The sequence below is a fragment of the Filobasidium floriforme genome (assembly GCF_021052385.1).
Source record: "Filobasidium floriforme strain CBS 6241 chromosome Unknown HD553scaffold_17, whole genome shotgun sequence".
Taxonomy (NCBI): domain Eukaryota; kingdom Fungi; phylum Basidiomycota; class Tremellomycetes; order Filobasidiales; family Filobasidiaceae; genus Filobasidium; species Filobasidium floriforme.
Window position 1 is genome coordinate 487,598 of NW_025763638.1, and position 23,244 is coordinate 510,841.

The window sequence follows — 23,244 nt, forward strand, 5'->3', positions numbered from 1 at the left end:
CTGAAACGAGAGCTACGTTATCATCAGTACGATCAGGTATTAGCCATGAAGGTCATAGCTACGGCTACATACATGGTCTACATGGAGGACGGCGACGTATCATTAGAGCGCTCCTCGATTCCGGACCTGTCTCTGAATCCCACTTTCCACTCGCTTACCGGAGCTACATCCCACACGTACTTGAGTAAATTGAGAGACGAGAACGGCACCCTCTTTCATGTACATATGGACGGATTTGTATACGGCAGTACCAATCCCGCGCCGACTGGCTAAGGCCAATCCAGCCAGTCCGGTCAAGAACCCTCAGCTTGAAATCAATGGCGGACATTGCGTCTCGCTCGGAACGACTATCAGATCTGTTGTACATATGTTTCACTGTTTTCCTGTACGATACCACAGAGCACGGAGTGAACAGGCGATTGCGCAGGCAAAGACTCTATCTCAAGGACTGACACTCACGCTACTGTTCACCTTTGTATACAGATTCCCGTGTAACGTGACGAGCTGGTTTTATAACTGCTATGGCTCTCAGCAGCCTTCAATCAAAAACTTCACCGACGACAAGTGAGGCAACTGGTTGGTAGTTCTCATAGCTTACTGCTAACTTCATTCTACCTACGTCGAGGTGTGACAGACAGCCACTGGATGACAACAATAGATAACCGGAAAATTGATATACGTATTCTGGACGATTCGATTCTTGCCTAGGATCGCGCCAGTCTCTGGCGGAAGATGCAATGCAATTGCTGACTACCAGTACACTAAAGATCCAGGTGTCTGTGTGATGATAATATCAATCGAGATGCGAGATGTGTATGTTGTGACGTTGTGGCAAGATGTATGCGAAAGGCTTGATGTCGAGACTGCGAGTTATCAGTAACAGCGATGAAACACATCGCATTACGCGCGTGGCTCGCAATGACTTGCAAGCCCAAAATAGACATCGCCAGGACATACGTCGAAGTGAAGCCGGTAGTTTGCATAGCGGTGATGTGTCTCACATATCATATCCTAATGCCTATTGTTCTCCTACGCGATCTACTGTCGTTGCGACGTCCGTGCTCTCGAAACCTTTTCGGCAAGGCAAGGTCGCCGCCAAGTGGACGAGTCGGGGAATTTTCACTCGACCTCGGCCACGGCACAACATCAGCGAGATTTCTAGCGCGGAACGCCACGTTCCTTCTCTCGGCAGCGCACGGGTCGCCGAGCTCTGCAGGCGGAGTATATATAGGGCAGAGGAGGGGATGGTCATGGGATCGACTTCGTTATTGTCGTCGATATCGCTCCACAGAAATCGCAAGTGAGGACATCTTCTCACCTGCTTGAATACAACCAATCTCAATCTACCCTCATCCACATGGATTACTGGACTACCACCGGTGGTCTCGCCCTCGGGATCCCCATCTCGTTCGGGCTGGGAGCGATCGTTCAATTGACCAGGTGGCGCGCAGCCAAACTGGCACAGCCTATCGACAACGCTGCTGATGTCGACCAAGACGCTCTCAAGAAGGAGAGATTGGCTCGAGACGAGGTCAAGAGCCCCAAGACCAAGCTTGCTGTCATGGCTGTTTGCTTTGCCTTGTACATGGGCATCGTCTGCAACATGGATCGCCTATGTACAAGCTCGGTCAAGCTGGGTGTTTGGGGAACCATGGCCTGCTTGTTAATCGTGAGTAGCGATAGCGATTGATCGAAGTTGGGCCGTTTGCGAACCGAACATGACCTGAACCTGTGTACACAGACCCTTCACGTCGCCGGTCAATTCACACAGATCGCTGGTGTCACCGAGAGCGCTCTAGCGAGGCATTCGAACAAAGGTAGGCTCGGGGTTATAATCGCGACGCACAAAAACCTCGTTGACGAGTCACGCCCGATTTTCAGAGACTCGATACAAGGAGATTATCCCTTCTTTGCCAAAGGTTCTCATGACCACGGTTCTCGCGCTCGCCTTGGCTTCCCTGGCTGCTTTCATCCCCTTCATCGCTCCGGGTAACAACATGGCATCTATGGCCGCCTTTACCTTCATCGCCGCCACAGTTCCTTATAGGACTATGACCCAGATAGCCGGGGGTCGTATCACCAACCAGAGTGCCCCCCTCAAATGGAGGTTATTCGGGATGAGCGCCATGGTCGTCGGTGTGCTCGGGTTGGCGACCCTCTTCTTTGCGATCGTCTCCGCTTTCGCCATCGTCTTCCCCGGCAACGACTCCGAGTCCAATCCCAAGCCCAAGAAGGAGGAGGATCCGGCTTTCCTCAAGGCGTTCATGACGATCATGATCCACGCATTCATGAGTTTCCAGTGCTGCACCCTTTTCGGATCCATCGGTGGAATGCTCCTACCCGTCTACCGAGTCGATTGGGTCTTGTCCAACAAGAGGAACGCCGGGCCGGTGGAACTCGAAGACGATTCGAGCATCGAGAGGGAAAAGGAGATCTTCTCCGAGACCCGTGCAATCTCTGCCGAGTTTGACGAGCTCGACAAGAAGGACCTCGGCCAGCTCGTCCTCGTCCCTTCCTTTGCTCGGTTGATCCGACGAAGCCAGATCGGGCACTTCCTCGCCAAACCCGTTTACACTACCACGGCTCTGGTCACCATCATCATGACCCTGTTCGGTTGTACTTGGATGGGCAAGAGGATCGTCGAGATCGTGAAGCCATCCGGTTTCGTAAGTCAATTTGCCTCCTCCAACTTCAACCAATCCCGCGACCGTAGGTCGAGGCTGAACTGAAACATCCTTTACGTTCTTGATTGTGATCCGATTAATTGATCGATTGAGCAGTCCGACAACGCGGGAACCGCCATCATGTCCAACTTTGCCGCCCTCGCTCTCACCCCTTTCATCGTCACCCCGGTCCTCGCCATCGTCTCTGGTATCAGAGGCGACTTCAACCTCCTCTTCAACCACCGAGCCGACTGGGGAGCTCACTCTACCAGCCAGGGAGAAGGAGAAGAGGCTGTCGAGCGTCTGCTCGGATCTGCCAGTGAGGGAGAGGAGGACGATGAGAAGACCGAGTTGATCAAGAAGGACGCTATTGTTGCTTAATCCTGCTCGCCCTCATCTTTCCGTCGAGCCAGATGGGCCGCATACCCAAGAAATGTTTCCTTTAGAATCGTAAAAATCTGTATTCCATATCGCTTGGTTGAAACCGTCATGATGATGTATTCGTATCTTGCTCGACACCTCTTTCTTGTCCATCTTCTTCCTCCGGTTCGATCTTTTGCGTGGCCACCTTTTCTATGAGCACCTTGATCGTCATGCTCTTGGCTTTGATCAGGCGTTCGAGCTTGACCACGTCCGTCATCAACCTATACGTCCGGCTGCCTCCGCTTTTTACGACCGGAATCTCTGCATCGGCTTCTGAGCCTTGGGCAGGTTTAGGTTGCTCCGCCTGGTTCACCTCTGCCCGGAGCTCGTCCACCAGATCATCTAATTCCTCCAGCTCTTGTCTCAACGTGAACACCTGCTCCATCTTTGTATACTCCACGACCGCCTCCCTGGCACAAGTCTCTATATGGTTGAACCGTATCGGCCCAATCAACGTCCCTCCGAACCATCTCGAACAGACGACGAGGACGTCGGAAGAGCCTTCGTCACGAAGGACCTTGAGCAAGTGTTCAGATCCGTGGGCTTCGCCGTCGTCGTTGGCGAGTTCTCGGGGTTCGTAGTCATCCGGTCGGGTACCTTTGGCGCCTTTCTTCAGTGCGAGGTGCTGTGGATGCACTTCCTACAGCGTTAGATTTGTAGCCGTCAATCCGATTTCATCAAAGCGGCTCACCCTGGCCGCCCACATGTTATGACTAGGCTTGATCCCCTTCTTCTTACCCGTCGATCCGCCTGGGACATCTCGTTTCGACCTTCCAGCAATCACATCCGGCAACTTCGGATGCCCATGTTCGAGCCTGTCGATCAACCCCGCGATGTGTTTGAACGTGGCTTCCTTTTCCGTAATCGGCAACACATAGGCAATGAAGATCGAGTCTTTGTCGAATATCGGGTTCGAGGTCGTCAACGAGCTCGAGAGTGGAGGAGGAGGAGGAACCTTGAGCCAGGTGGTCAGAGATTGAGGTTGTGATTGTGGTGGTGTTGGATCGTCCGTTCGAGCCCGTTTATTGGGCGAGGCTTGTGAGCTTTCTGGGTCTTTCCTCTTTCGTGACGTGAGTTCTGGTTCTTCCATAGCTGAGGTAACAGGTCACAGAGTTCTCCGTATAATCCAGATGATGTGTCTTACGTGCTACCGACATAGTCTATGGTCGAGTTCAAGGCTAGGTCGTTCGATCGTTAGTGATCGTCATTTGCATCCGGTGCGGTTCCGACTGTTGCCCAAGTGGTAACGCTTTCCACTCTACTGTGGGTGTCAAATAACGATCGACACCTTCGACCGATCTACTACACATTTCGAAAGCCAAATAAGCAGTTCTATGTACCAGGATGATTTTTCCGGATCCAATCTTGTCTAGCTCTGTATTACCCTGAGAAATACCCGTATCTGTATTGCGCTCAGAGTGACGCGCCAGACTCCTGGAGCTTAGACACTCCGGGCCGTGAAGGCGTAAGCAGTTTCGACGATGCACAGGCGCACAGGGCTAGATACATCGTGGTCACCCAGCTTTTGGAGCCAGAACCCAAATCTCCGTCACACATCCATTTCGCTTCCACCGTCAACTCTGTGAAAGCTTATAACAAAACCCAAGAGAACAGACTAGAGGCGAGTCTCCCTGACAAGCGCAGGGTGATTGCCCAGGTATGATTCCCGTATCTTGGCTTAATTTATCTGTGCACTCATGCGCACTCACCATTAGTAAACGAGAACCAAAACAGGGTTCCCCTTAGCTTGATCTCATGTGCCTGAATCGCTCGGGCTAAGAGCATAAATCTGTTTTTACGCGTCTTTCTTGCCGATGCGGAGCCGGAATTTGCATGCAGTCCGGTCTCATACCGTGGCTAGAAGGTGTATGACTGAAAAGCGATGACAGAAGTCTGGATTCTCAAGCATGAATATCGGTCGACAAGCGCTTCTGTTTTTTTTTTGCTGAAACGAGATATATAAATGGTTGGACTGGCCTTTTACAGTCTATCTATAGGGACGTCATTCCGCACGGCCAGTGGTACATCCGTGAGTGTGCTCTTCGTCCTTTGTTATAGATCGCTGTCTGTTCCGTTTCATTACGCAGAACTCATCTATGGGGCAATAGGAACAATGAGAAGAGTTGCAGTTTCTTGTAAGCAAGCTAGAATGGGTCAAAGCTGGCCTCGGCATTGGAATTCACGCCCATGCGCTTGTCGGTCAATCGATCGATGTACTAATACGACCAATACATGAGGTCGACCAAGGCGTACGGGCGGCCTTCATCTGGGCAGCTAGCTGACCCCGACCAGACGACTTTTACAAGGGCATCGCGTTGCAGCACCTCGAAGGAGCCAAACGCCCGGTGGCATAGCCGCTACACTGATTTTTCACGGCCTCACCGATAACACGGAGGGGGGTGAGGGCAACCTTATTGTTGCAACGTGGGTGATCAGGGGATTTTCTTACCGTCCTCTTCAACCTCGCAATCGTGCTTGTTGTCAGGATTACCGTTTCCATCAAACCGAGAATGGTGGGAAAATGGGGCAGCGGCTATTCCCATCATCCTTGTCCCGGCGCGCCCGCAAGCTTGAAACGTCTCTTGGCGCGGCGGTGGCAGCTAAGTCAATTTCACCTCCCAAAGCTCCACGTTGCACCATCGGAGAATGGAGATCCCACGTTTGAAGTGGATGCAAAGCCTGCTGAGGCAACAAAGTCTTCCGACGGTCTCATCGTTTCACTTGAGCCTGGGTACGAGCGCCATCGTCGACATGTACAGTAAGAGGTCTCGAAGATGTTCATCTCTTCTCGAATCTGCTTGTCTCGGAGAGCCCAAGAATACGGTACAGGCCCTGCGAGTTCGTATCCAGTTCAATCAGGTGAGGATGTAGTGGCGCGACTAGCTACTAGTCAGGTGACGGGCGCAACTTCTCATCCCTGGAGATGGGACATGGGAGTGGTCGACGGGTACTGGTAACTTACAACGGAATCTTCCAGCAAACAAGGTTTCGACTGCGTCGCGCGCGTGACCCATGGTTCGATCGACTCGCTTCGTTTATCAAGGTTTTGGCTGTCGGTACCGAAGGATGTCTCATGATGGAGGACAAGCTTTCGAAGATCCACCCACGAGTCTCGTGAGCAAAGGAAGCAGCGAGATGCGAGATGACACTGTTATCGAGATGTGAAGGAAGATCAGACGGGAGCATGTCAGATCTTAGACGGATGGAAAGATCTTCGAGCAGTTTCACAGAAAGAACAAGTTTCGATGGCACAGCGACGCGGGATCTCATGGATCTACCAGCCGAACAGTTTGTGTACGGTTGCAAGTCACCAGCTGCCAGCTGATTGGGACAAGTGTTGATGGCACCACTACTGACTCTCGTATTGCTTCCATGCTGAATGACTGTACGAGTACAAAACCGCATGTCAAAAAGTACATCCTCGCTCACTTGATCACCTGCTAGCTGCATAATTGCCAAAACACAAAAGCTGATTGTACTAGCACAAACACCATCGACCGTTCAGAATCGTTATTACTACTACTATATAACTACATTCCCCGAGAAAGTGCTTGAAGTAGGTCCCTAAGTGTCTACACGAATCGTGAATCATCTGATTTCCCCTTGCATCGAAATCCGCAGCTCAAACGTCTCCACACTTCGAGATCCGCAGCTCAAACACTCGCAAGCATGTCTTTCACCATCATGCTCCTCTTGGCCACTTCCTGCCTGTTCGACCTAGCTCTGGCGGCTACGAAGACCAACTCCCGATCCAGTACCAAGACCGGCGTCTCCAGGACCACCGTCACCAAGTACAGGAAAAAGGGCAAGCCTGTCCCCTGGAGCGAATTGAGCAAGGGCGCTAAGATCGCCGTCTATGTCGCCTGTGGGTTTGCCGGGTTGATCCTGCTCGTCATCTTGGCCCTGTTCCTGCGCAGGTGAGTGCGACGAGATATACGTGCTTTTGTCCCTGCCCAATCAGAGTCGAAGAAGGCTGACAGGCGGCGAATGATACGCGACATTCTTCCACGATAGGAGGTCCAGGAACACCTTCGAGAGCAAGGTAGAAGAACCCGAAGCTACGAGCGAGGATGTCACGCCCTACGAAAAGACTCAAGCTGAACAAAACAGCTGGGCTATCCCTCCTCCCGGACAAGAAGGAAGCCCTTCTTACTTCGCTCCGATGGATCAACCGACCTCATACTCTGCTCCTATCGGTCAACCTCCTCAACACAACGAAGGTGTCCAAGCTCGTTGAGTGGTGGGGGATGCATGTCCGAGATTCAATGGTAAGCATGCAACGTCAGGTCTTCCCGATTCGCAGCTGATCAGGAATCCGTTCATCAGCAGCAGGTCCCGTGGATACACGCGCATCGATCCAATCTCGACCTGTCAAATCAACCTTCGGCACAACTTTCTTTCCGGCTCGAACTTTGCATTCCGATTATCACACACGCATACACGGGTGACACACTACCATAATAATGGATGAGAGACAGCCTTTTGGGCCCATGTATAGTTTTACGCTTCCGGGGTCAATGCGATATTAAACGTCCATTACGGGCATAAACTGTTTTCGGTCGTTCGGTACTGGTCATCTGGGTCCTTGTCGTGGCTTGCGATGTAGAGTATGCTCATGAAGACCACGATCATCTCGCTCTGCCTTTCTTCACCGACTGGCCCAGATCAGAATCTCAGCCTATTGAAATGCATTCGCCTATCTTGACCTCAACGTAGCGTACAGAAACTAGTCGATTTTGCTAGTATGCTTAACCGCGAATCGCAGGTCGATTGACAGCGTTGGTCCTGCCCGAACTTATGAATTATAAATGGAACATTTTCACTACAGCTACAAGGCCAATGCCAGATCTAAATCGATACAGTTCTCCTTTCCGCCCCTGCGTCCCTAACCTGGAAGATCATTTCCGCCCCATTTAAGCAAGCCACCGGGGGATTACAATACCAGTCGCATCTGGCGCTTGGGAGGGTGGAGTTCTTTTCGGTGCGCTTCCCAAGCGGACCTGGTCTCCTTGCTTCGACGGTGGAAGACAAGGCAAGCCAGGAGGAAAGCGCTTATGAGCGCCCAACTGTTATGTAAATCATTTTCAAAAGAAGACAGCCAAAGACTCGTCAGTTAAGGGCAACTTGTCAGTTACACATGGACGGCATGTCGAGCGACTCACGCAAGGTTGACAGCAAAGTTTTGAACCAGGTGCGACTTCGTGGCAAAGAACAGGTGTTTCGCCGCATCCACGTTGTTCCATACGGGGAACGCAAAGCCTGTTCGCAGTTGCAAAAGCAATTCAGCTTTCAAGGGGTCTTTTTTACCAGAATGGTATGTAAAGCTCACCGTAGCTATAAAACGGATCCATATCCGCGATATCTAGGAAAGCCACCGAGACGTTGATGATGACCCCTACAATTGTAAACGTTCACAAGAAGGTCAGTCATGAGAATCGACATGGAAGGCTGTTTCCGAGCCGCGCGGGTAGGCAAAGGCGTGATAAGGACAGAGACAACTTACAAAAGACCAAGAAGAAGGGGAAATAGGGTTGTCCAAGGATCTCGAAGAAGAACTGCATAGGGAACCCGAGGGCCATCATCGTGACAAAGTTCATCCTGCACGCACGGTCGAACGGAGATCGGGATCAGTCTTGAGAGACTCAGTGCCTGCTTCGAGCAATACCATCGTGCAGGGACTCACAGCCAGTATAGAGGGAACCCTCCATACCCCCTAGCTCGGGTAAAGGTGACCCCGAAAGCGAGGGATAACAACCTATTCCACGAAGAAAACAACATGATTCAGCACACTCTCAAGAAAAAATCTCGCAAGGCGTAGAAACGCTGGGGACTGACGAGTAATGCAAAGAGATCCAGAAGTACCACCCCAAGTTGGCTAGAATCGTCAGGACGAGGTCCGAGCCCAACGTCAACCCACTGCGGACGGTCGAGTAGACGCCGGTCCAGATGGGGGTGAAAAAGAAGACGAAGATCTAGGTAATTGAGCTCTTGCGTCAGTTTTCGAACTTCGGAGGAAGGTGAAGACGAAACAGCGGCAGGGCGTGATGATGTGAGGACTCACAATAAGGTAGATCGCACCCGCCGTCGTCGCCGCCTCCCCGGCCAACTGGTCAAACGGTGCGAGATTATACTCGCTATACCCAAACGGCCTGGTCAAGACCATCCTCCCCGCCCCACCCCCTGCGCTGGCCGTATCCGCAACCGCGGCAGCGTCGTTGGTAGATTCCAGATAGTTGTCGATCAGGGTGGATCCGGCTTGATTGGACGCGGCGGTGACGAGTTCGACGGTCTGGGTGGAGACGTATTGGTTCGAGGTGAAAAAGTTTCGGGATTCGGTGTAGATGATGGCTACGCTGCCCATGGCTACGAACGCGTGATCAAGATCGAGACGGTATAAACATCCAGAACATCAGAACCGACATCAATCAATTCCTAAAGCTTGACTTTCGCACCCGAATCCTCTCAAAACGGCTGAAAAAGACTCACGATCATAACTATCCACCCTCCCCGCGAGCGCCTCCAACGCGAGCAACGTCGCATTCCCTCTGACAAGCACCACCGCCCAATAAGTCTGCCCATGCACCTTCTCCTTGGCCCATTCCTCCGGGTCCACCCCGGGTGTATACCCGATCTCCCCCTGATTGTTCCTGTACGGCAGGGAAAACTCGCTCAACTGTTCGTCCGTGGGGAACGTATACCCCAGAGCCCAGGTGGTAGAGTTGGTAAGAGGTGCCACCTCTGTCAAGTAGGTCCGAGCGGATTGGGTGATGGCGGGTCCGAGGATGGCGGTGTATGGTTGTGTTTGCGCGTTGGGGAGGGAAGAGGAGAGGGTGGAAGAGAGGGTCGAGGCGGCAGAGTCTAGGTCGAGGATGAGGGTTGTGAGGCGGTAGGTGTTTTCCGTTTGTCTGCGGAGGGTAAGGGGGAGGGATCCCGGGAAGGATTGTCAAGAGGTCGGTAAGTACAAGGAATTCGGTGGGAAAAAAAGTCAAATGAGAAGATAAGAAGACTCACCGGTAATAAGACCCAAAGTAGACGGGGAGGAACAACCACATCGAGATTGTGATCAACAAAAAGGCCTACGCATCGATCCCACCGCAACAAAGTACATTGTCAGCCCATCCACCTCTTATCGTATGTCAAACCATGGCAAGTAACCTCTTCGCGAACTCACGATCAAGACCTTTTTCAGGGTCCCCTTTCGTTGCTGTTTCAAGGACGGGTCCCATAACCCCAACCTATCGTCGCCCGAGGGGTCTTGCGAGTTTGTCCGGAGCTTGTCTACGAGCGGCATGGCGAGGGTCCGTTGTGGTGTCTGTTGTACACTGTACGTCAAAGGATCTACTATCGACGACGACAACGACGTGGTTGTGAAGAATACTCTATTTGCTGAATGCTGATGATCTGATCGTTGAACAGAGCAAGAAGAATATCGCAAAAAAGGGCTGACGACGTCCATCCGTTCATCGAGGGAAGTCGGCGATCGGAAGATACGGAAGTAGAATATGATTCCGGCCTGCAGCTGATGTAATTATAGCTAGTTCACGAGGCACGGGATGCAAGCCATCGTCGTCATCGGGTCATCGTTCCCTGTGTTTCCCGCCTGTGGGTTTCCCGATGACGATGATGATGCTATCCACCGGATGTTAACAATCTGATTCCGATCGAGATATCTGCCGATCGAGCAGAAGCCGAAGAGGGGGGGGGGAAGGTCTTGGAATTCTGCAAAGTTGGGCGATGAGCGATGACCGTCGATGTCATCGGATGCATCGGATGTCATTTGTCGACGAAAACTTGATCGCAGAGAATCGGACCATATCTCTTGCTCTTGGAGATATCGACGAGATAACTTGAACACTCAGGCATCAGCATGCATCAGGCATCATTGGGACGTTAGGCACAATTAGTCTCGTTACCGCGGATCGTCTCGCACCTCTCCGCACCATGTCAAACTCTCCCCGTTCATCCTCGACGGCGACCCGTAACGACACCCCCAAGGACATGCACCCAGAGGAAGAAGAGAAACGAGCCTTCCTGACCAAACACCTCAACGGGCGGGTCTACCCTTATGCCATCGGAGGGCATACGGAGAGGCATGGGATCTTGAGCAAGGGGAAGCCCGGAAAGAAGGATAGGAAGACGCTGGGGATGCATTATGTCAAGACGTTGGGCATGTTGACGATCTTGTTATGGGCTTGTCTGAGTATCTTTTGGTGAGTTCGCACGTAGCCATATTGTTCCTATGAAGGAGCTGTTGGCTGATAGTACTGTGAACATCGACCTCGATACCATCGTAGGGGCTCGACGTACCAACTCCTCAAATACTTTTCCCGCCTGACCGTCAACGTCTACGACTTTGACTCCCTCAACGCAAGTTCCTTGGGTATAACCCCCATCCTCGGCCCCGCATACACTTCCTACGCCCGTCAATCCAACTCTCTCCCGCTTTCTACGCCGCACGTCGGGTACAACATTATCGACGTCTCCCAAGGGTATCCTAACGGGGTGTGGGACGCCAGGGACGACGTGTTGAAGAAGAAGTGTTGGGCGGCGATCGTCATTCACGGGAACGCGACGAGTAGTTGGAGAGACGCTGTACAGACTGGCGATGCGGCGTATGACCCGCAGGGCAGCGTGGGGATTTATTACGAGGGGGCTAGGTATTACCAGATCGTGCTTCTCTACTTGAGACCGTTCGTGAGTCGACTCGCCCACTCTTCTGATCGAAGTATCGCTGATCACCGAACCGTGATCTCAAACTCGATTACGATCGTGACTATCCGAATCGACCCGCAGTTGATCAAAGACACCTCCACCGTCCTCTCCACCGCCTCCCAAACCGCCCTTTCTACCATCCTCACCTCCCTCTCCCCCACCTACTCCCCACCTTCTCAGTACCCCGCCACTGGAGCCTTGACGGCGACGACGGGGACCTTGTTGGGAAACCTGAGAACGGTCCCGCAGGCGATGAGCGGGATGTTTGGGTATTACATTGACGATCTCAGGCCGCAGACCGCTTGGGGCGCAGCGGCGGTCTTTGAAGCTGGGGATATTTAGTGAGTCCAGCATACGAATGTCGCGCTTGCCTGCTAGATATCATATCGCGGACCTAGATTATGGGCGCTTACAATAACCAATCTGAATTCGACTGTGCGCATCGTAGCTACCTGATCTTCGCCTTCCACCTGGCCCTGTGGCATTTCCTCGGAAGATCCGGCTCGGGATTGCAAAACAAGTTGAAATTGAAGAGCTTGATAGGGTTGAGGTTGTTGGTACCCGGGTTCTTCTACTTTTGGATGGTAAGTCTCCGTTCATCAGTACGCGGCCGAATCAGGGAGGGGAATGACGCTGATCAACGGTTGCTTATGGCGAACGCAGGCTCTCTGGTATACCTGCATCATTGCCGCTTTCAGGGTCCCGTTCGATAACACCGTCGGAAGAGCGTAAGTCCCCGGTCGTAGTTTGCAATCATGTCCGGGTTGACTCAAACTCTCGTCTTATCCAATCTCCGTTATGGACGAATAGCGGCTTCGTCGTCGACTGGGCTTTGAACTATGTGACCCTCTTGGCGCTCGGATTGGCGTTCGAGACGATGATTTCCATCCTCACTGCAAAGTTCTTGCCATTGTTCTTGATCGTCTGGATCATCCTCAATATCAGTAAGCACACCTATCGATTTGACAGGGGCAACCTTTGCATCGGCTGACTATAGTGCGATCATCATCCTGTAGCCTCCTCTTTCCAGCCCTTGGTCGTCCTCGACCCATTCTACAAGTGGTTCGTCATCTTCCCGTTCTACCACCACGTCATGGCCAGCAAGATCCTCTTTTTCAACACGGCTCCAGCTCATAAACTCGGTCTCCACTTTGGAGCCCTGTTCGGTGTCATCGGGGTGCATCTGATCTGTCTGCCGACGGCTGTATGGTTTGAACGGTGGAGGGACGAGAGGAGCGCGAGGAAGGAAGAGGAGAAGAAGCGAGAGGAGAATGAGAAGAAGGGCGAACAGGATCGAGGCGAAGAGGGTGAGAGGCAGTAAGATCCGCGTGGCGAGGAAGAGAGAGGAAGGAATACTGTATCAGCGTATCACAAGGCCAGATCGCGTTCGTTTGTGTAACTTTGCATCTCCAGATATTATAATTCACAGAATAGACCTTTCGTTACGGGTCGTGGTATAGAGGGTCAAGGCACTAATTCGCATACCCTGCCCCTAATTAAATGCCGGTGGTACCGTCGTCCCGCTCGTTACCTCCGACGTGCTGCGCAAACTGGCCGATCGCGTCCATTTCGCCCTCGACATCAATCTCGGCGTCGTCACCCTCGTGCTCGCGTCCACCAGTCACGACCATGTCGTCCGTAGTATCAAAGTGGTTCCCATCGCTATGTTGCCCATCCCCAGAGTTTGGCCTGTACGCCAAGTCTTGTGCAGCCGAGATGTAAGGGTTAAGCATCTGGAAATTATTGAACAAGTGCTGAGGATCCTGCTCCTCCCGACCTGAACTGGTGGGGTCACCATTTCGACCCAGCGCTGCGACGAGTTGTCTTCGCGCGTCCGTTCCCACCCCTCGCTCGAGGTCATATGGACTACCGCCCGATGCGGAACCGGTTCGCAACCCGCCCGTCGAGACCGACCCTGCCCTCGAGATCGCTTGACTAAAGTCGGGACCCGTGACCTGATAGAGTTCCATGATCTGCTCATCGGCCGTCCTGTTTGGCGTGTCTTCTCCTCGCTGATGACGGAGCTGTTGCTGCAGCAACATTTGCGCATGTTGACCGTGTGTAGTCCCGGGGGGCGGGCCGTACGTACCCATCCCGCCCGATTGCTGCTGCTGCTGTAGCTGTCGAGGTGACGAAGTCGAAGAAGAGGCGACGGCGGCCTGTTGCTGCATCAGCCGCATCATCTGCGCCGAATCGCCCATCATAGCGAGCACCATGGCGGAATCCTGATCACCGACCTCGATCGACTCGCTAGCGTCCTCGGTATCCTGTAGGAACATGTTGGCCGCCGATTCTCCGTTTTGTTGTACATCGACAGCAGCGGCATCGGTACTCGCATCCGCTAGTTGTAGAATCACCTCGTCCTCGTTGTCGTTCGCCACTCCAACCGCGTCCTCTTGCTCGACGGGCTGTATTTTGCGTCGTTTCCTGCCACTCGATCCACCGTCGATCAGCTCGCCCTTTCGCTTCGCCTCGGCCCTGAGCTGTCTCTGACTGGTCGGCACGATCGATCCGTCAGGACCCAGCACCAAGAAAGACTTCGGTCGGGGGCGAGGCAAGCCGTCCTTGTCCGGGTTGAGAGCCAACGGTCGAAGGCGCTTCGAGGTGACTGGGTTCTGGGTGGACGATGACGACGACGCGTTTGCAGCTTCCGCCTCGGCTGCCGCTGCTGCTGCTGCCATCAAGGTCGTCTCCTGTGGCAAGACCAACTCGTACCCAGTCGCTCCCAACCCGCTCGCCGCCTGGCGCGCCACTTCGAGCTCTCGATCCAGTCCGTCCTGTAACGTCGTCTCTACATCTACCTGCATTTCACCTCCGGGACCTTCTGCACCCAGAGGTGTCCCGATCTCGCCCGAACCTAGTTGCTCGACTTGAGGATATCCTCCTGCAGTCGGATCAAACTCGACTATAGGCGTCTGCTCTTCTCGCTGCGCTTTCGAGCTTCGTTTCCCCTTGCCCTTTTTGGCGGCTTGTCCTGCAGGCTTCTTGCCTCCGCCTCTTTTCTTCTTGACCTGCACTGCAGCCCCTTCCTCACCGTCTGCCACAGCCGACTCGCCATCTTCGGGACCTTGACCTTGAGCGGACCCTTCGCCCGCCTGACTCGTACCACCAGCTGCAGTCGCCGCAAACGATTCGGCAAACGCCTCCTTGTCCTCCCTCGTAGCCTTCTCGATCCGGAGCGTTCCGTCCTCAACCAGTTCGAGGAGGTACCGATTTTGTCTGTACCGAGTCTATCAGCACTTGGGTTTCGCCTGAACCAGATTTCAACGGGACTCACTGTGCGGAGTTGTTACTCGGATTCCTTAAAGGTACAGCCCCTTTACCTTCTTCCCCCGTCTCTTCCAATGGCCAACCGACCACCTTGACACCATAAGCCTGTACCATGCTTTCCGGCCTCGTCCACTTCATCTCCGCCTCCCCCAACCCACTGACGGTCCTGACCATCTCTCTCATCCGGCCGTTGAGCCTGGATTTGATATCCAACGACCTGGCTCCCGTAGGGATTGCCATCCGGCGTGTCGTCAGCGAGGGGTGAGAGAGGGAGAGGAACTTTGAGAGATTGTGAGCTGGGGTTCCTCGGAGTGAGGTCCAAAAGTTTTCTGAAGGCGGAGAGAAGGAGAGCGTGGGGAATGTCGGTGGCGGTGGGAAGGGAGGCGAAGTGAGGAGGAGGTAATTGAGATTCGTAGCCGCGTGAAGACGGGCGAGCTGGGGCGAGGCCAAAAGATGAGAATCGTAACGTCAGCCGAATATAACGATACCCATCTGACCGTACGTGAACTGACCTGCCCAGCGATCCCCCTAACGATCTCTTCGACCCTCTTCTTCCCCTCATCGCTCAACACCTTCCCATCCTTGTCTTCCTCCCAACACGTCTCCCTCAAGCCTAACGATTCTTGCAAGCTCGAGCCTGACACGGCCTCCTCACCAGACCTGACACCTTCGACGTCATCGTTGTCGTTGTCGTCATTGCCATTATTGTTGGTGCCCAAGGCGGTATTCGATGACCTCCCAGCACCATCCCCCACTCCGAACCCTCCACTCGAGCCAAAAGCCAGATTCAAGACCTCCCTCCCGGCACTCCCCGAATGATCCCCCAAAGCCTCCTTTGCCCTCATTCCCTGGTTGTTCAACAAGCTCACAGGGGTCAAGTTCGAGGGGACTTGGTGTGCCCCAAGAGGCGGGTTCGGGTTGCGCGGACGGCCAGGACGGGGGTGCTTCTTCTTGACGGGTTTGTCGTCTGGGTCGAAATCCTTGGATTTGCTTTTCGATGAGCCAGAGGCAGATACGGAGGTGGAGGCGGACTTGGAGTTGGATTTAGAGTTGGCGTTCGATCTCGAATTCCGTTTGTTCGTCGCGGGATTCGCGTTCGAGCCAGAGGTCTGGGCGTGATCGTCGTCCATGTCAACGTGTGAACCGGGAGTGGGAGACAGTTCCGAGGAGGTCTCTTCGCGGCCGAATTGAGCGTCGATGTTGATGTCGATATCACCGTTTTCCTCTCCGTCATCACGATCGTCTCCATCGTGTTGCTCATTGACACCAATATCGTTGCCGCTTTGGAGATCTCGCTCCAGATCCGGGTCTACATCGTGTTGACGATGATCCTGATCCTGGTCGTGGTCATGGTCTTGCTGATACCCATCCACCCGAGTCTCCTCCTCATTCCCATCCGCCTCGACATCGACAGAGACGCCCTGTTTCCTCAACGCATCCACCGCGTCCGTCAACGTCTCGTACGTATAGATCTCCTCCGGGTGGTCGTCATCGTCCTGTGCGGTGTGATCGGGGTGGGCGTGCATAGGTGCATCTTCTTCGTGTTCGTGCTCGTGTACGTGGGCGTGGACGTGGTTGTGATGGTCATACGAAGGTTTGTCGAAATGTTGCAGTGTCTATACCATCACACCGATACCGCCATCAATTTAAGTCAGTACCAGACCCAAAAATCAAGAGCCTGATTGAATAAGCAAGAGGTAACTATCCAGACGAACCTGTAACAAGACGTCATGATCCTCAACCCCGACCGGGTCCATATCGTCGTCTTCCGGAGTCTGATCATGGTGTTGGTCGAGCGACAACGCATCCTGATGTTGATGATGTTGATGTTGATGATGATGTGATGGCGGTGTCAGTAGCGGTAACGACGTCGATGACGACATGATGTGCCCTGTCAACTCGTCTGCCGGGTGCCCGGGGTGATGTTTTACGTTTGACGAGATGAAACGCTCTCCCCAGGATGAGGTTTCAATTGAGTTGACGATCTCGTGCCCGCGGTGTGCAAATTCAAAAGTTGGAGAGAGGTCGAAAGGGAGTGGTAGGATGACACGACAGAGCAAGGGAAAGAAGGGAAAGGGGGATGTCCCGCGGATGCATAATTACCCATGGTCTGCTATGGCTGGCAATGCGCGGACATCGCAAATCGTGGCATGATATCCGCTTCTGCCTGCGAAGTGACAGTGGACGCTCGATATCTCGACATCGAGCCTGGTAAACCCCATATCTGTTCTTATGAGGTTGATGATAGACGCAATGTGCTCATCCTGTCATGTCAGCATCATCTTGAATCTTATTCACGCTCTGCCCAAAGCGCTATGAGAGTTTCACCCTGCCATATCTCTTCACCTACAATACTGCCAAAAGTTGCAAACTTGACGAAGTCATTGTTATAACCCCCTAAACACATCCAGCATGTCAAGAAATGATCTCACCATGCTCGTTGTTGAGATTTTGGGGTGATACTGGTTAGTCCTGTTCTGTTATATGGTTTACGCCACAGCGAGGTGCTCGTACTGACGAAGCGCAACCAGCCAAGGGGCCCGCCGCCACGTGTTGGTGACGTCACTGAGCCGCAGTTGAGGCAGCAGAAGCCAACAGCATATCCATTCCTTTTAGACAACAACATCATCATCAAACATCAATCAACCTATCAACCTATCAACCATCAACCTGACCATAGCTCTTCGTCTAACAATCGGAAAGAAGACCTTAACGACACACGACGAGCCATGTCTCTACCAGCAGGTCTCGACCTCGGTGCACCATTGACAGGGGGTCAGACCTCGAACGCGACCCCGTCGACCGCAGCAACTACAACGCACTCGGAAGCCCATCTCACCGCGCCTCAAAACCAAGTCATCCAACCTCACAGCGATGTCGTCTATACACAACCCATCGCGGCATCTCAACCTCCCGCCGGTTTGACTGCCGTTCGACCCCAAGCGGTCCGACGTCAGACCCCTAAACCTCTTATCCGTCGGACGGAGTCTTCCATGGTCGATAACCCCCCAAGCCCGCCGCCTAAAGACAGACGTCCTTTACCTGGAAAGGAGAACGAGGGTAGGGATAGGAATGCCGGGGTGATCAGGTCGGGGACGGCCATCCAGCCCGAGTACGAGACGGAAAAGGATGAACCTCTCGGACGACACACGCAAGCCGGTCAAGGCCTAGATGGGTCGCGAGAACAAGCCGCCGACCGCGCTCAGCCCGCCAACGCTACTTCGAACCACCCTTCCGACCGCCCGTCTACCAACGAAGTGTCCAACACTCTTCCTACTTCCCGTTCCACGCATCCGGATGTTCAGGCGGATACTATGAATAAGATCAAGCAGGATGGGAGTAGGGAGGATAGGGAGATGTTGGGCAGGGAGGTGGAGAAGGCTGAAGCGGAACGGAGGGGAGTCAGGGGGGATGAGCCGGGTGGGACGATCGTCGAGGGGATAGAGGATGGTGAGTACCAAGGAAAGAGACTCGCATGCACGTTTTCGGATCGCAATCAACAAGAAGGCTAAATTCCAGAACGATCCTGCTCCCTGTTTCTCGCTAGACCAACTCTTCACGTATATGCGCCGATTCGACGAGGATGTCACCCACACCCTGATCCTCACCTCGGTCACCCCGCTTCCTTTGGCTCAACCGGATCTCCGTCGTTCCGTCCTCCCCGACGTCCCGTACAGCACCGACGTCTTCAAATCCAACCTCGAACGCTTGTACGCCTCCGGTGGGACTGGCATATACCGCGGTCTGGGGGAGATCAACCGACTGCGCTCGTGGAGCCCTTCAGAGAGACGGAGGACGACGTACTTTTGCGCGACTTATTTCCTCGGATGGGTCCTAGGGTTGGCGATCCCTACGGTCGTGGGGTTCATCATGTTGTTGATCGTCTCGCCGGAGAGCAGGTTGATCTTCTTCCCACCTGTCGCACCCAAAAAGGGGATGCCGCCGAGTGCGTTTGATCCGACCAACTCCAAGGGGGATGAGACCTTTTTGGGAGGGACGGATAGCGCGGTGACGCACAAGAGCGTGGCGGAGCAGAAGGAAGAGGCCGCTTGGGAGTTTAGAAGCCTGTGAGTCTTTCAGTTTCGTATTCGCTGTAGTACCACAGAGTGCTGATCTTATCACGTGTTCCGACTTTTACAGGGTCGAGACGTTCATGGTCAAGGTCGCCGTGTCCACCGGCAAGACCCCCAACGCGGGCAATTCCAAGGTCGGCCACAAGGAAGTCGAAACGGATTCGGACGCCACGTCGGTCACTTCGATCGACTCGGACGACGATTTCCTCGACGCTCGTGCTGACGCCCAGGCAGACAACCAGGATGCTCCGGCGATCACTTCGGACATGTACGCTCCCGGTGAACATCCTACCGAGTTGATCAGGCAGAACAAGGCCTCCAGGGGGATCTATGATAATGACGATACCACCGACGCGGGTCTGACGGGCAAGACCAAGATGGTCAAGGATAAACGAACCGGCAAAAAGGTTGAAAAGCCCATGAGCGAAAAGCAGAGGAAAAAGTTCGAGGCGAAAGAGGTCAAGGCGAAGAGGGATCAGATGGTTGGGAGGTATTTGAAGTTGGTGCAGGATGGATTGGGGGATGCGGCGGATTTGACCGAGATCATGGTCAAGTGAGTGCAGTGTTCGGGCTGATGTTTACGTTTAGGGGACGTGTGACAAGCTGAGCTTGCCCCTATACAACATTGCCTGCGTAGTGCTCTCAAGCCCCCTCCTCCTTACCCCCCTTCGATCAACATGGCCCGTTACAAAATTGCCGGGGCCATCTTCCTGCCCATCCTGCTCGCTACCGCCTTTGTCCCATCATGGATCTGGGCACGTGGAGCGTCGTTCCTACTCGGTTTCCTCTTTTTCGGTCAACCCCTCATGGATCGCGGGTTCGTCTTGTTGAAGGAAAAGGTCCCAAACTGGATGGAACTGCTCGATCTCCGCGCTTCATTGCTCTTCGGTGTACCTACTAACGATCAACTCGTGCTCCACCTCTTGCGGGTCGGAGAGCACGAAGGCCATCCCTTGCCTCGTCCGCCTCCACCTCCTCTCGAGGGGACTCCCAAGGAACACATGGCAGACAATGCTCCCGATCCAGATGCCGAGCTCGTCGACGACGAGGGCAACCCCATGGACGTTGACGATCTCGGTGCCAAGGACAAGGCGATACACAAGTCCAAGAGCAGGATCATCGGAGGTCTAAAGAAGATGAGCAAGCGGGTCGCGGGGATCGGAGCGGATGTCACCGTGGATGGTGTCAAGAAGCAGGTCGGGGGCAAGGTCGATCGGCTGATTTGGGGCGCTATGCTCAAGGATGACGGCGACCCAGAGTGTAAGTCCAGCCTACGAGCATCCTCGGTTTTCTGATGTAAAGTCAGCGTCAGAAGGCTAACATCCGTTATTTGTTTTCCCTAACGCCTCACAGCCTACCCGTGCAGACTTGACGGAAAGAACGGACACCTCGTCCTCGACCCGAGGTCCGAATGGGGCGTTCCGACCATCACCTTCAACTCGGCTACCATCGGCGACAAGCACGAATTCACGCGCGACATCAATGACATTGTCGAGATCAAAAAGGTTGGCGTCTCGGTTCCGCGTGCTGTACTCGGTTGGGCGAGCGGGGCGGATATTGAATCACAGACTCTGCTCATCCGGATGAAGACGTCCGGCGAGCGGGCTCAGGACGATATCAACCACGCTAAGGAAGTCAAGGGAATGAATTCGAACGAGGGCGATTCGTACGAGTTTTTGGCGGTCGGGAGGAGAGACCAGTTGTTTGCCCGGCTGATCAGTATGGGTCATCAACGGTGGGAGAGCTTGTAGTCGGCCGACTCGGTTCCTCCAGGGCCGGCAGATCTGCATTCGGTCGAAATAAACTTGTTGAAAGATAGCAGGAGCCATTTATACATGGAACATGGTGGGCATCGCATGAAATGGTCATCTGATACTGTGCCGTTGCGTTCCACGTCGTTTCCCAGTTCTTGACGACTTTCATGTTTCATCGATGTCTCGCGCGGGTGGGTAATTCTGCCCAGCCATGATTCAGGGAGATGATATCATCGTGGACATCGCACGATACCATTGAGTCCCAGAGCCAGGAAAGAGGACGCGGGCATCATATTGGCAAAACCGAGGTAGGCCCGAATGATTGGTGTTTCATCCTGTCAAGAGCGAGCACTTGCGCATCCGCGCTATGGAACCAGACCTTGCACAATACTTGATGCATCATACGTGGATCTGTACAGCTCGACTCGATCCAAGAGACCAACTGTTGGCTGCCTGGATCCGATTTGCAACGTCGTGCTTCCATGTCCTGGCGAGATGGAAAAAATCAGGGTCGACATGGCCAGCGGGCTCTGCCGTGATGTCATTGATGACTTGACAAAGCCGGATGTCCTCCTCACCGGATGGCGTGCATATGTGATCTCGGAGTGACTTCACAAGCTCCGAACAGTTGCAGCGACCAAGTGGGGCTTTCTTGTAGTAGGTCTAAACCAAACAGGGCGTTTTCTTTAGTGGGTTCAGATGGTGAATGAGCTTGTGACCCTCTGAACAAGGGTAGGTAACCCAGTCATTCAGAGCGATCAACGAGCAACTCACCTGTGCGCCTGGGATCTACCGTCGTCGTAACGGCAGCAGGCACGGAAGATCGTCGCTGATTTTCGAAACCGCCAATCGTGATCGGGACCGGACTCGTGTTGATGTCGATTCAGCAGGAAAGCCAGAGCGACGACATGTGCAGAAGGAATGACATTAAAGATTGATTATATCAGATACCTGATGTACATCTGAAACATAAAACAGCGGAGCGTCACATCCGCCAGTAGATTTTTGAAATAGAAAGTGCCAACGATCGATTTGAAAGACCCTGCCCAATACCGACTGTGTACTTTTCGTGTATGTAGTAATCGTGTATAATCCAATGACTTGGAAGCGGCATTCAGTCTGGATGAGCCGAAGATAATTTGGTGGCCCTTGGTAGCTTCCGCTAGCTAAACGGTCGCGATGTACATCAATTTCCTGGCGTCCCCGCTGATCCACAGAGTCTGAGATACGTACTGAACCATTCAACTTCGGCTTCCAATCGTCGATCAGCGAACCTGCATGTTTTCGTTCTGTTCCTGCTTCTCCCCATGGATTGAAGCTGCATCACTAGCAGATACAGAATACGAGATCGATTGCACATTGGTAGCTTCCAGAGAGCTTTCGGTCGATTCCTGGCAATCATGCTTCTCCACATCGGGCGAGGAGAGTTGAGCAGTTGGTACCGAAACCGATTGGTCGTCCGGGAGCGAGTAAGGAGGCGCCTCTCCTAGTTTTGAGGCCGAGCTGGCCGCTTCGTTCTGCGCCTTCTCATAGGGCGGGACGTCTTCGCTCGTGTTGGGAGTAGCGTGAGATTGCGCTTCGACGCAACCAGGTGTTGGTGTGTTCCTACGCCCTCTGAACCGACTGGTTTGGGAACCGATGAAGATCAGCATTCGGTTTCGATCAGTGAATATGTCCCAATGTCGCACTGACTTGCAACAGGTGTACAGCGAGCCCAAGAGCAGAATCGTGCCTCCGACGCCCATTACACCAAATAAACAGTATGCTAAGATCTCCTCGTCGTCCCTGTCGTTTTCGTCCTCCTGCTCCTTGACGTATCTAGTCACGGTAGCTGTGGCCGCGCCGATAAGTGTGGTGGGAGTGACCTCGCTAGTGGTAGCTGCTAGAGCTTGCCCACACAAGAAGGAAATAACCAGAAGAATGGCACCGGTCGAGGTCATTCTTGCGATCCGTTGCGATGTTGAGTGTCAAGTGGGTGATGATCTTGGCCTTGGAGATTTGACTGCGCGACAATCGAGAAGACAAGATAGGCCAAGACCTGGATGAAGCAAACGAAGCAAGGTCTAATTCGAATTGCTTTTATAGGTCTGACGATCTGACAAGACTCGCGCGAGTCCAATCAGCTCGGGTAAATTTGGATACTGGCCGGTGACGTAGTTTCTCATGGATGAGGCTTGGATCGGTCGAATCCTTTATGATGTAATAATCATCCAAGCAGCGACCAATCGTCACACAAATCCAGCCGATCGTCATGTAATGCCGTTGCATCTCGATCTGGGTTCAGAAACCTTTGCCACCCGTTGAGTTACGCGCTTATCGACAAACAGAGCGAATCTCGCTGCTATAATG

The 23,244-nt window shown here is 53.4% G+C and overlaps 8 protein-coding genes across 8 annotated transcripts; 4 read left to right on the forward strand and 4 right to left on the reverse strand.

Annotated features, from left to right (window-relative positions):
• Positions 1-1,357: 1,357 nt before the first annotated feature.
• HD553DRAFT_343970 (uncharacterized protein) lies at positions 1,358-3,044 on the forward strand (the record flags this gene model as incomplete). The annotated part of the gene is made up of 4 exons (XM_046182932.1): positions 1,358-1,669; positions 1,742-1,817; positions 1,882-2,666; positions 2,781-3,044. The coding sequence occupies 4 exons, from the start codon at positions 1,358-1,360 to the stop codon at positions 3,042-3,044; spliced, it is 1,437 nt and encodes a 478-aa protein (XP_046034992.1).
• Positions 3,045-3,150: 106 nt separating this feature from the next.
• Positions 3,151-4,176, reverse strand: HD553DRAFT_274668 (uncharacterized protein; the record flags this gene model as incomplete). Its single annotated transcript, XM_046177875.1, has 2 exons — positions 3,151-3,711; positions 3,778-4,176. The coding sequence occupies 2 exons, from the start codon at positions 4,174-4,176 to the stop codon at positions 3,151-3,153; spliced, it is 960 nt and encodes a 319-aa protein (XP_046034993.1).
• Positions 4,177-5,837: 1,661 nt separating this feature from the next.
• Positions 5,838-7,323, forward strand: HD553DRAFT_325341 (uncharacterized protein; the record flags this gene model as incomplete). Its single annotated transcript, XM_046181599.1, has 6 exons — positions 5,838-5,945; positions 6,064-6,200; positions 6,401-6,499; positions 6,531-6,642; positions 6,708-7,003; positions 7,101-7,323. The coding sequence occupies 6 exons, from the start codon at positions 5,838-5,840 to the stop codon at positions 7,321-7,323; spliced, it is 975 nt and encodes a 324-aa protein (XP_046034994.1).
• A 547-nt stretch (positions 7,324-7,870) lies between these two features.
• Positions 7,871-10,559, reverse strand: HD553DRAFT_315155 (uncharacterized protein). Its single transcript, XM_046180449.1, has 10 exons — positions 10,258-10,559; positions 10,098-10,162; positions 9,573-9,991; positions 9,148-9,449; positions 8,922-9,058; positions 8,770-8,841; positions 8,590-8,684; positions 8,416-8,481; positions 8,249-8,345; positions 7,871-8,152 (listed from the first exon to the last, which is right to left on the reverse strand). Exons 1-10 carry the CDS (start codon positions 10,540-10,542, stop codon positions 8,020-8,022), a joined length of 1,671 nt encoding a protein of 556 aa, XP_046034995.1. The 5' UTR covers positions 10,543-10,559; the 3' UTR covers positions 7,871-8,019.
• A 259-nt stretch (positions 10,560-10,818) lies between these two features.
• Positions 10,819-13,230, forward strand: HD553DRAFT_315156 (uncharacterized protein). Its single transcript, XM_046180450.1, has 7 exons — positions 10,819-11,296; positions 11,381-11,780; positions 11,880-12,139; positions 12,247-12,382; positions 12,462-12,526; positions 12,609-12,742; positions 12,815-13,230. The coding sequence occupies exons 1-7, from the start codon at positions 11,028-11,030 to the stop codon at positions 13,117-13,119; spliced, it is 1,569 nt and encodes a 522-aa protein (XP_046034996.1). The 5' UTR covers positions 10,819-11,027; the 3' UTR covers positions 13,120-13,230.
• HD553DRAFT_336362 (uncharacterized protein) lies at positions 13,231-17,082 on the reverse strand. Its single transcript, XM_046182231.1, has 4 exons — positions 16,784-17,082; positions 15,581-16,684; positions 15,076-15,503; positions 13,231-15,017 (listed from the first exon to the last, which is right to left on the reverse strand). The coding sequence occupies exons 1-4, from the start codon at positions 16,949-16,951 to the stop codon at positions 13,295-13,297; spliced, it is 3,423 nt and encodes a 1,140-aa protein (XP_046034997.1). The 5' UTR covers positions 16,952-17,082; the 3' UTR covers positions 13,231-13,294.
• Positions 17,083-17,724: 642 nt separating this feature from the next.
• HD553DRAFT_315163 (uncharacterized protein) lies at positions 17,725-21,016 on the forward strand. The gene is made up of 5 exons (XM_046180451.1): positions 17,725-18,518; positions 18,616-19,135; positions 19,209-19,694; positions 19,779-20,401; positions 20,495-21,016. The coding sequence occupies exons 1-5, from the start codon at positions 17,798-17,800 to the stop codon at positions 20,890-20,892; spliced, it is 2,748 nt and encodes a 915-aa protein (XP_046034998.1). The 5' UTR covers positions 17,725-17,797; the 3' UTR covers positions 20,893-21,016.
• Positions 21,017-21,861: 845 nt separating this feature from the next.
• HD553DRAFT_351428 (uncharacterized protein) lies at positions 21,862-22,907 on the reverse strand. Its single transcript, XM_046183613.1, has 3 exons — positions 22,588-22,907; positions 22,129-22,518; positions 21,862-22,061 (listed from the first exon to the last, which is right to left on the reverse strand). The coding sequence occupies exons 1-2, from the start codon at positions 22,833-22,835 to the stop codon at positions 22,161-22,163; spliced, it is 606 nt and encodes a 201-aa protein (XP_046034999.1). The 5' UTR covers positions 22,836-22,907; the 3' UTR covers positions 21,862-22,061; positions 22,129-22,160.
• Between the last annotated feature and the right edge of the window lie 337 nt (positions 22,908-23,244).

What these genes read in the sequence shown, in the direction of transcription:
- HD553DRAFT_336362 (XM_046182231.1), bottom strand. Translation starts at nt 16,951, where the DNA reads ATGTCGTCATCGACGTCGTTACCGCTACTGACACCGCCATCACATCAT. An exon ending in ATCATGACGTCTTGTTACAG is followed by an intron (nt 16,685 to 16,783) that starts GTTCGTCTGGAT and finishes GTGATGGTATAG; the next exon opens with ACACTGCAACATTTCGACAA. An exon ending in CCGAGTAACAACTCCGCACA is followed by an intron (nt 15,018 to 15,075) that starts GTGAGTCCCGTT and finishes GACTCGGTACAG; the next exon opens with ACAAAATCGGTACCTCCTCG.
- HD553DRAFT_315155 (XM_046180449.1), bottom strand. Translation starts at nt 10,542, where the DNA reads ATGGACGTCGTCAGCCCTTTTTTGCGATATTCTTCTTGCTCTGTTCAA. An exon ending in TACTTTGGGTCTTATTACCG is followed by an intron (nt 9,992 to 10,097) that starts GTGAGTCTTCTT and finishes TACCCTCCGCAG; the next exon opens with ACAAACGGAAAACACCTACC. An exon ending in CGGGTGCGATCTACCTTATT is followed by an intron (nt 9,059 to 9,147) that starts GTGAGTCCTCAC and finishes TCAATTACCTAG; the next exon opens with ATCTTCGTCTTCTTTTTCAC.
- HD553DRAFT_351428 (XM_046183613.1), bottom strand. Translation starts at nt 22,835, where the DNA reads ATGACCTCGACCGGTGCCATTCTTCTGGTTATTTCCTTCTTGTGTGGG. An exon ending in TCGCTGTACACCTGTTGCAA is followed by an intron (nt 22,519 to 22,587) that starts GTCAGTGCGACA and finishes TTCCCAAACCAG; the next exon opens with TCGGTTCAGAGGGCGTAGGA.
- HD553DRAFT_315156 (XM_046180450.1), top strand. Translation starts at nt 11,028, where the DNA reads ATGTCAAACTCTCCCCGTTCATCCTCGACGGCGACCCGTAACGACACC. An exon ending in GCTTGTCTGAGTATCTTTTG is followed by an intron (nt 11,297 to 11,380) that starts GTGAGTTCGCAC and finishes ATACCATCGTAG; the next exon opens with GGGCTCGACGTACCAACTCC. An exon ending in TTCTCTACTTGAGACCGTTC is followed by an intron (nt 11,781 to 11,879) that starts GTGAGTCGACTC and finishes ATCGACCCGCAG; the next exon opens with TTGATCAAAGACACCTCCAC.
- HD553DRAFT_315163 (XM_046180451.1), top strand. Translation starts at nt 17,798, where the DNA reads ATGTCTCTACCAGCAGGTCTCGACCTCGGTGCACCATTGACAGGGGGT. An exon ending in CGTCGAGGGGATAGAGGATG is followed by an intron (nt 18,519 to 18,615) that starts GTGAGTACCAAG and finishes GTTTCTCGCTAG; the next exon opens with ACCAACTCTTCACGTATATG. An exon ending in TTGACCGAGATCATGGTCAA is followed by an intron (nt 19,695 to 19,778) that starts GTGAGTGCAGTG and finishes TTGCCTGCGTAG; the next exon opens with TGCTCTCAAGCCCCCTCCTC.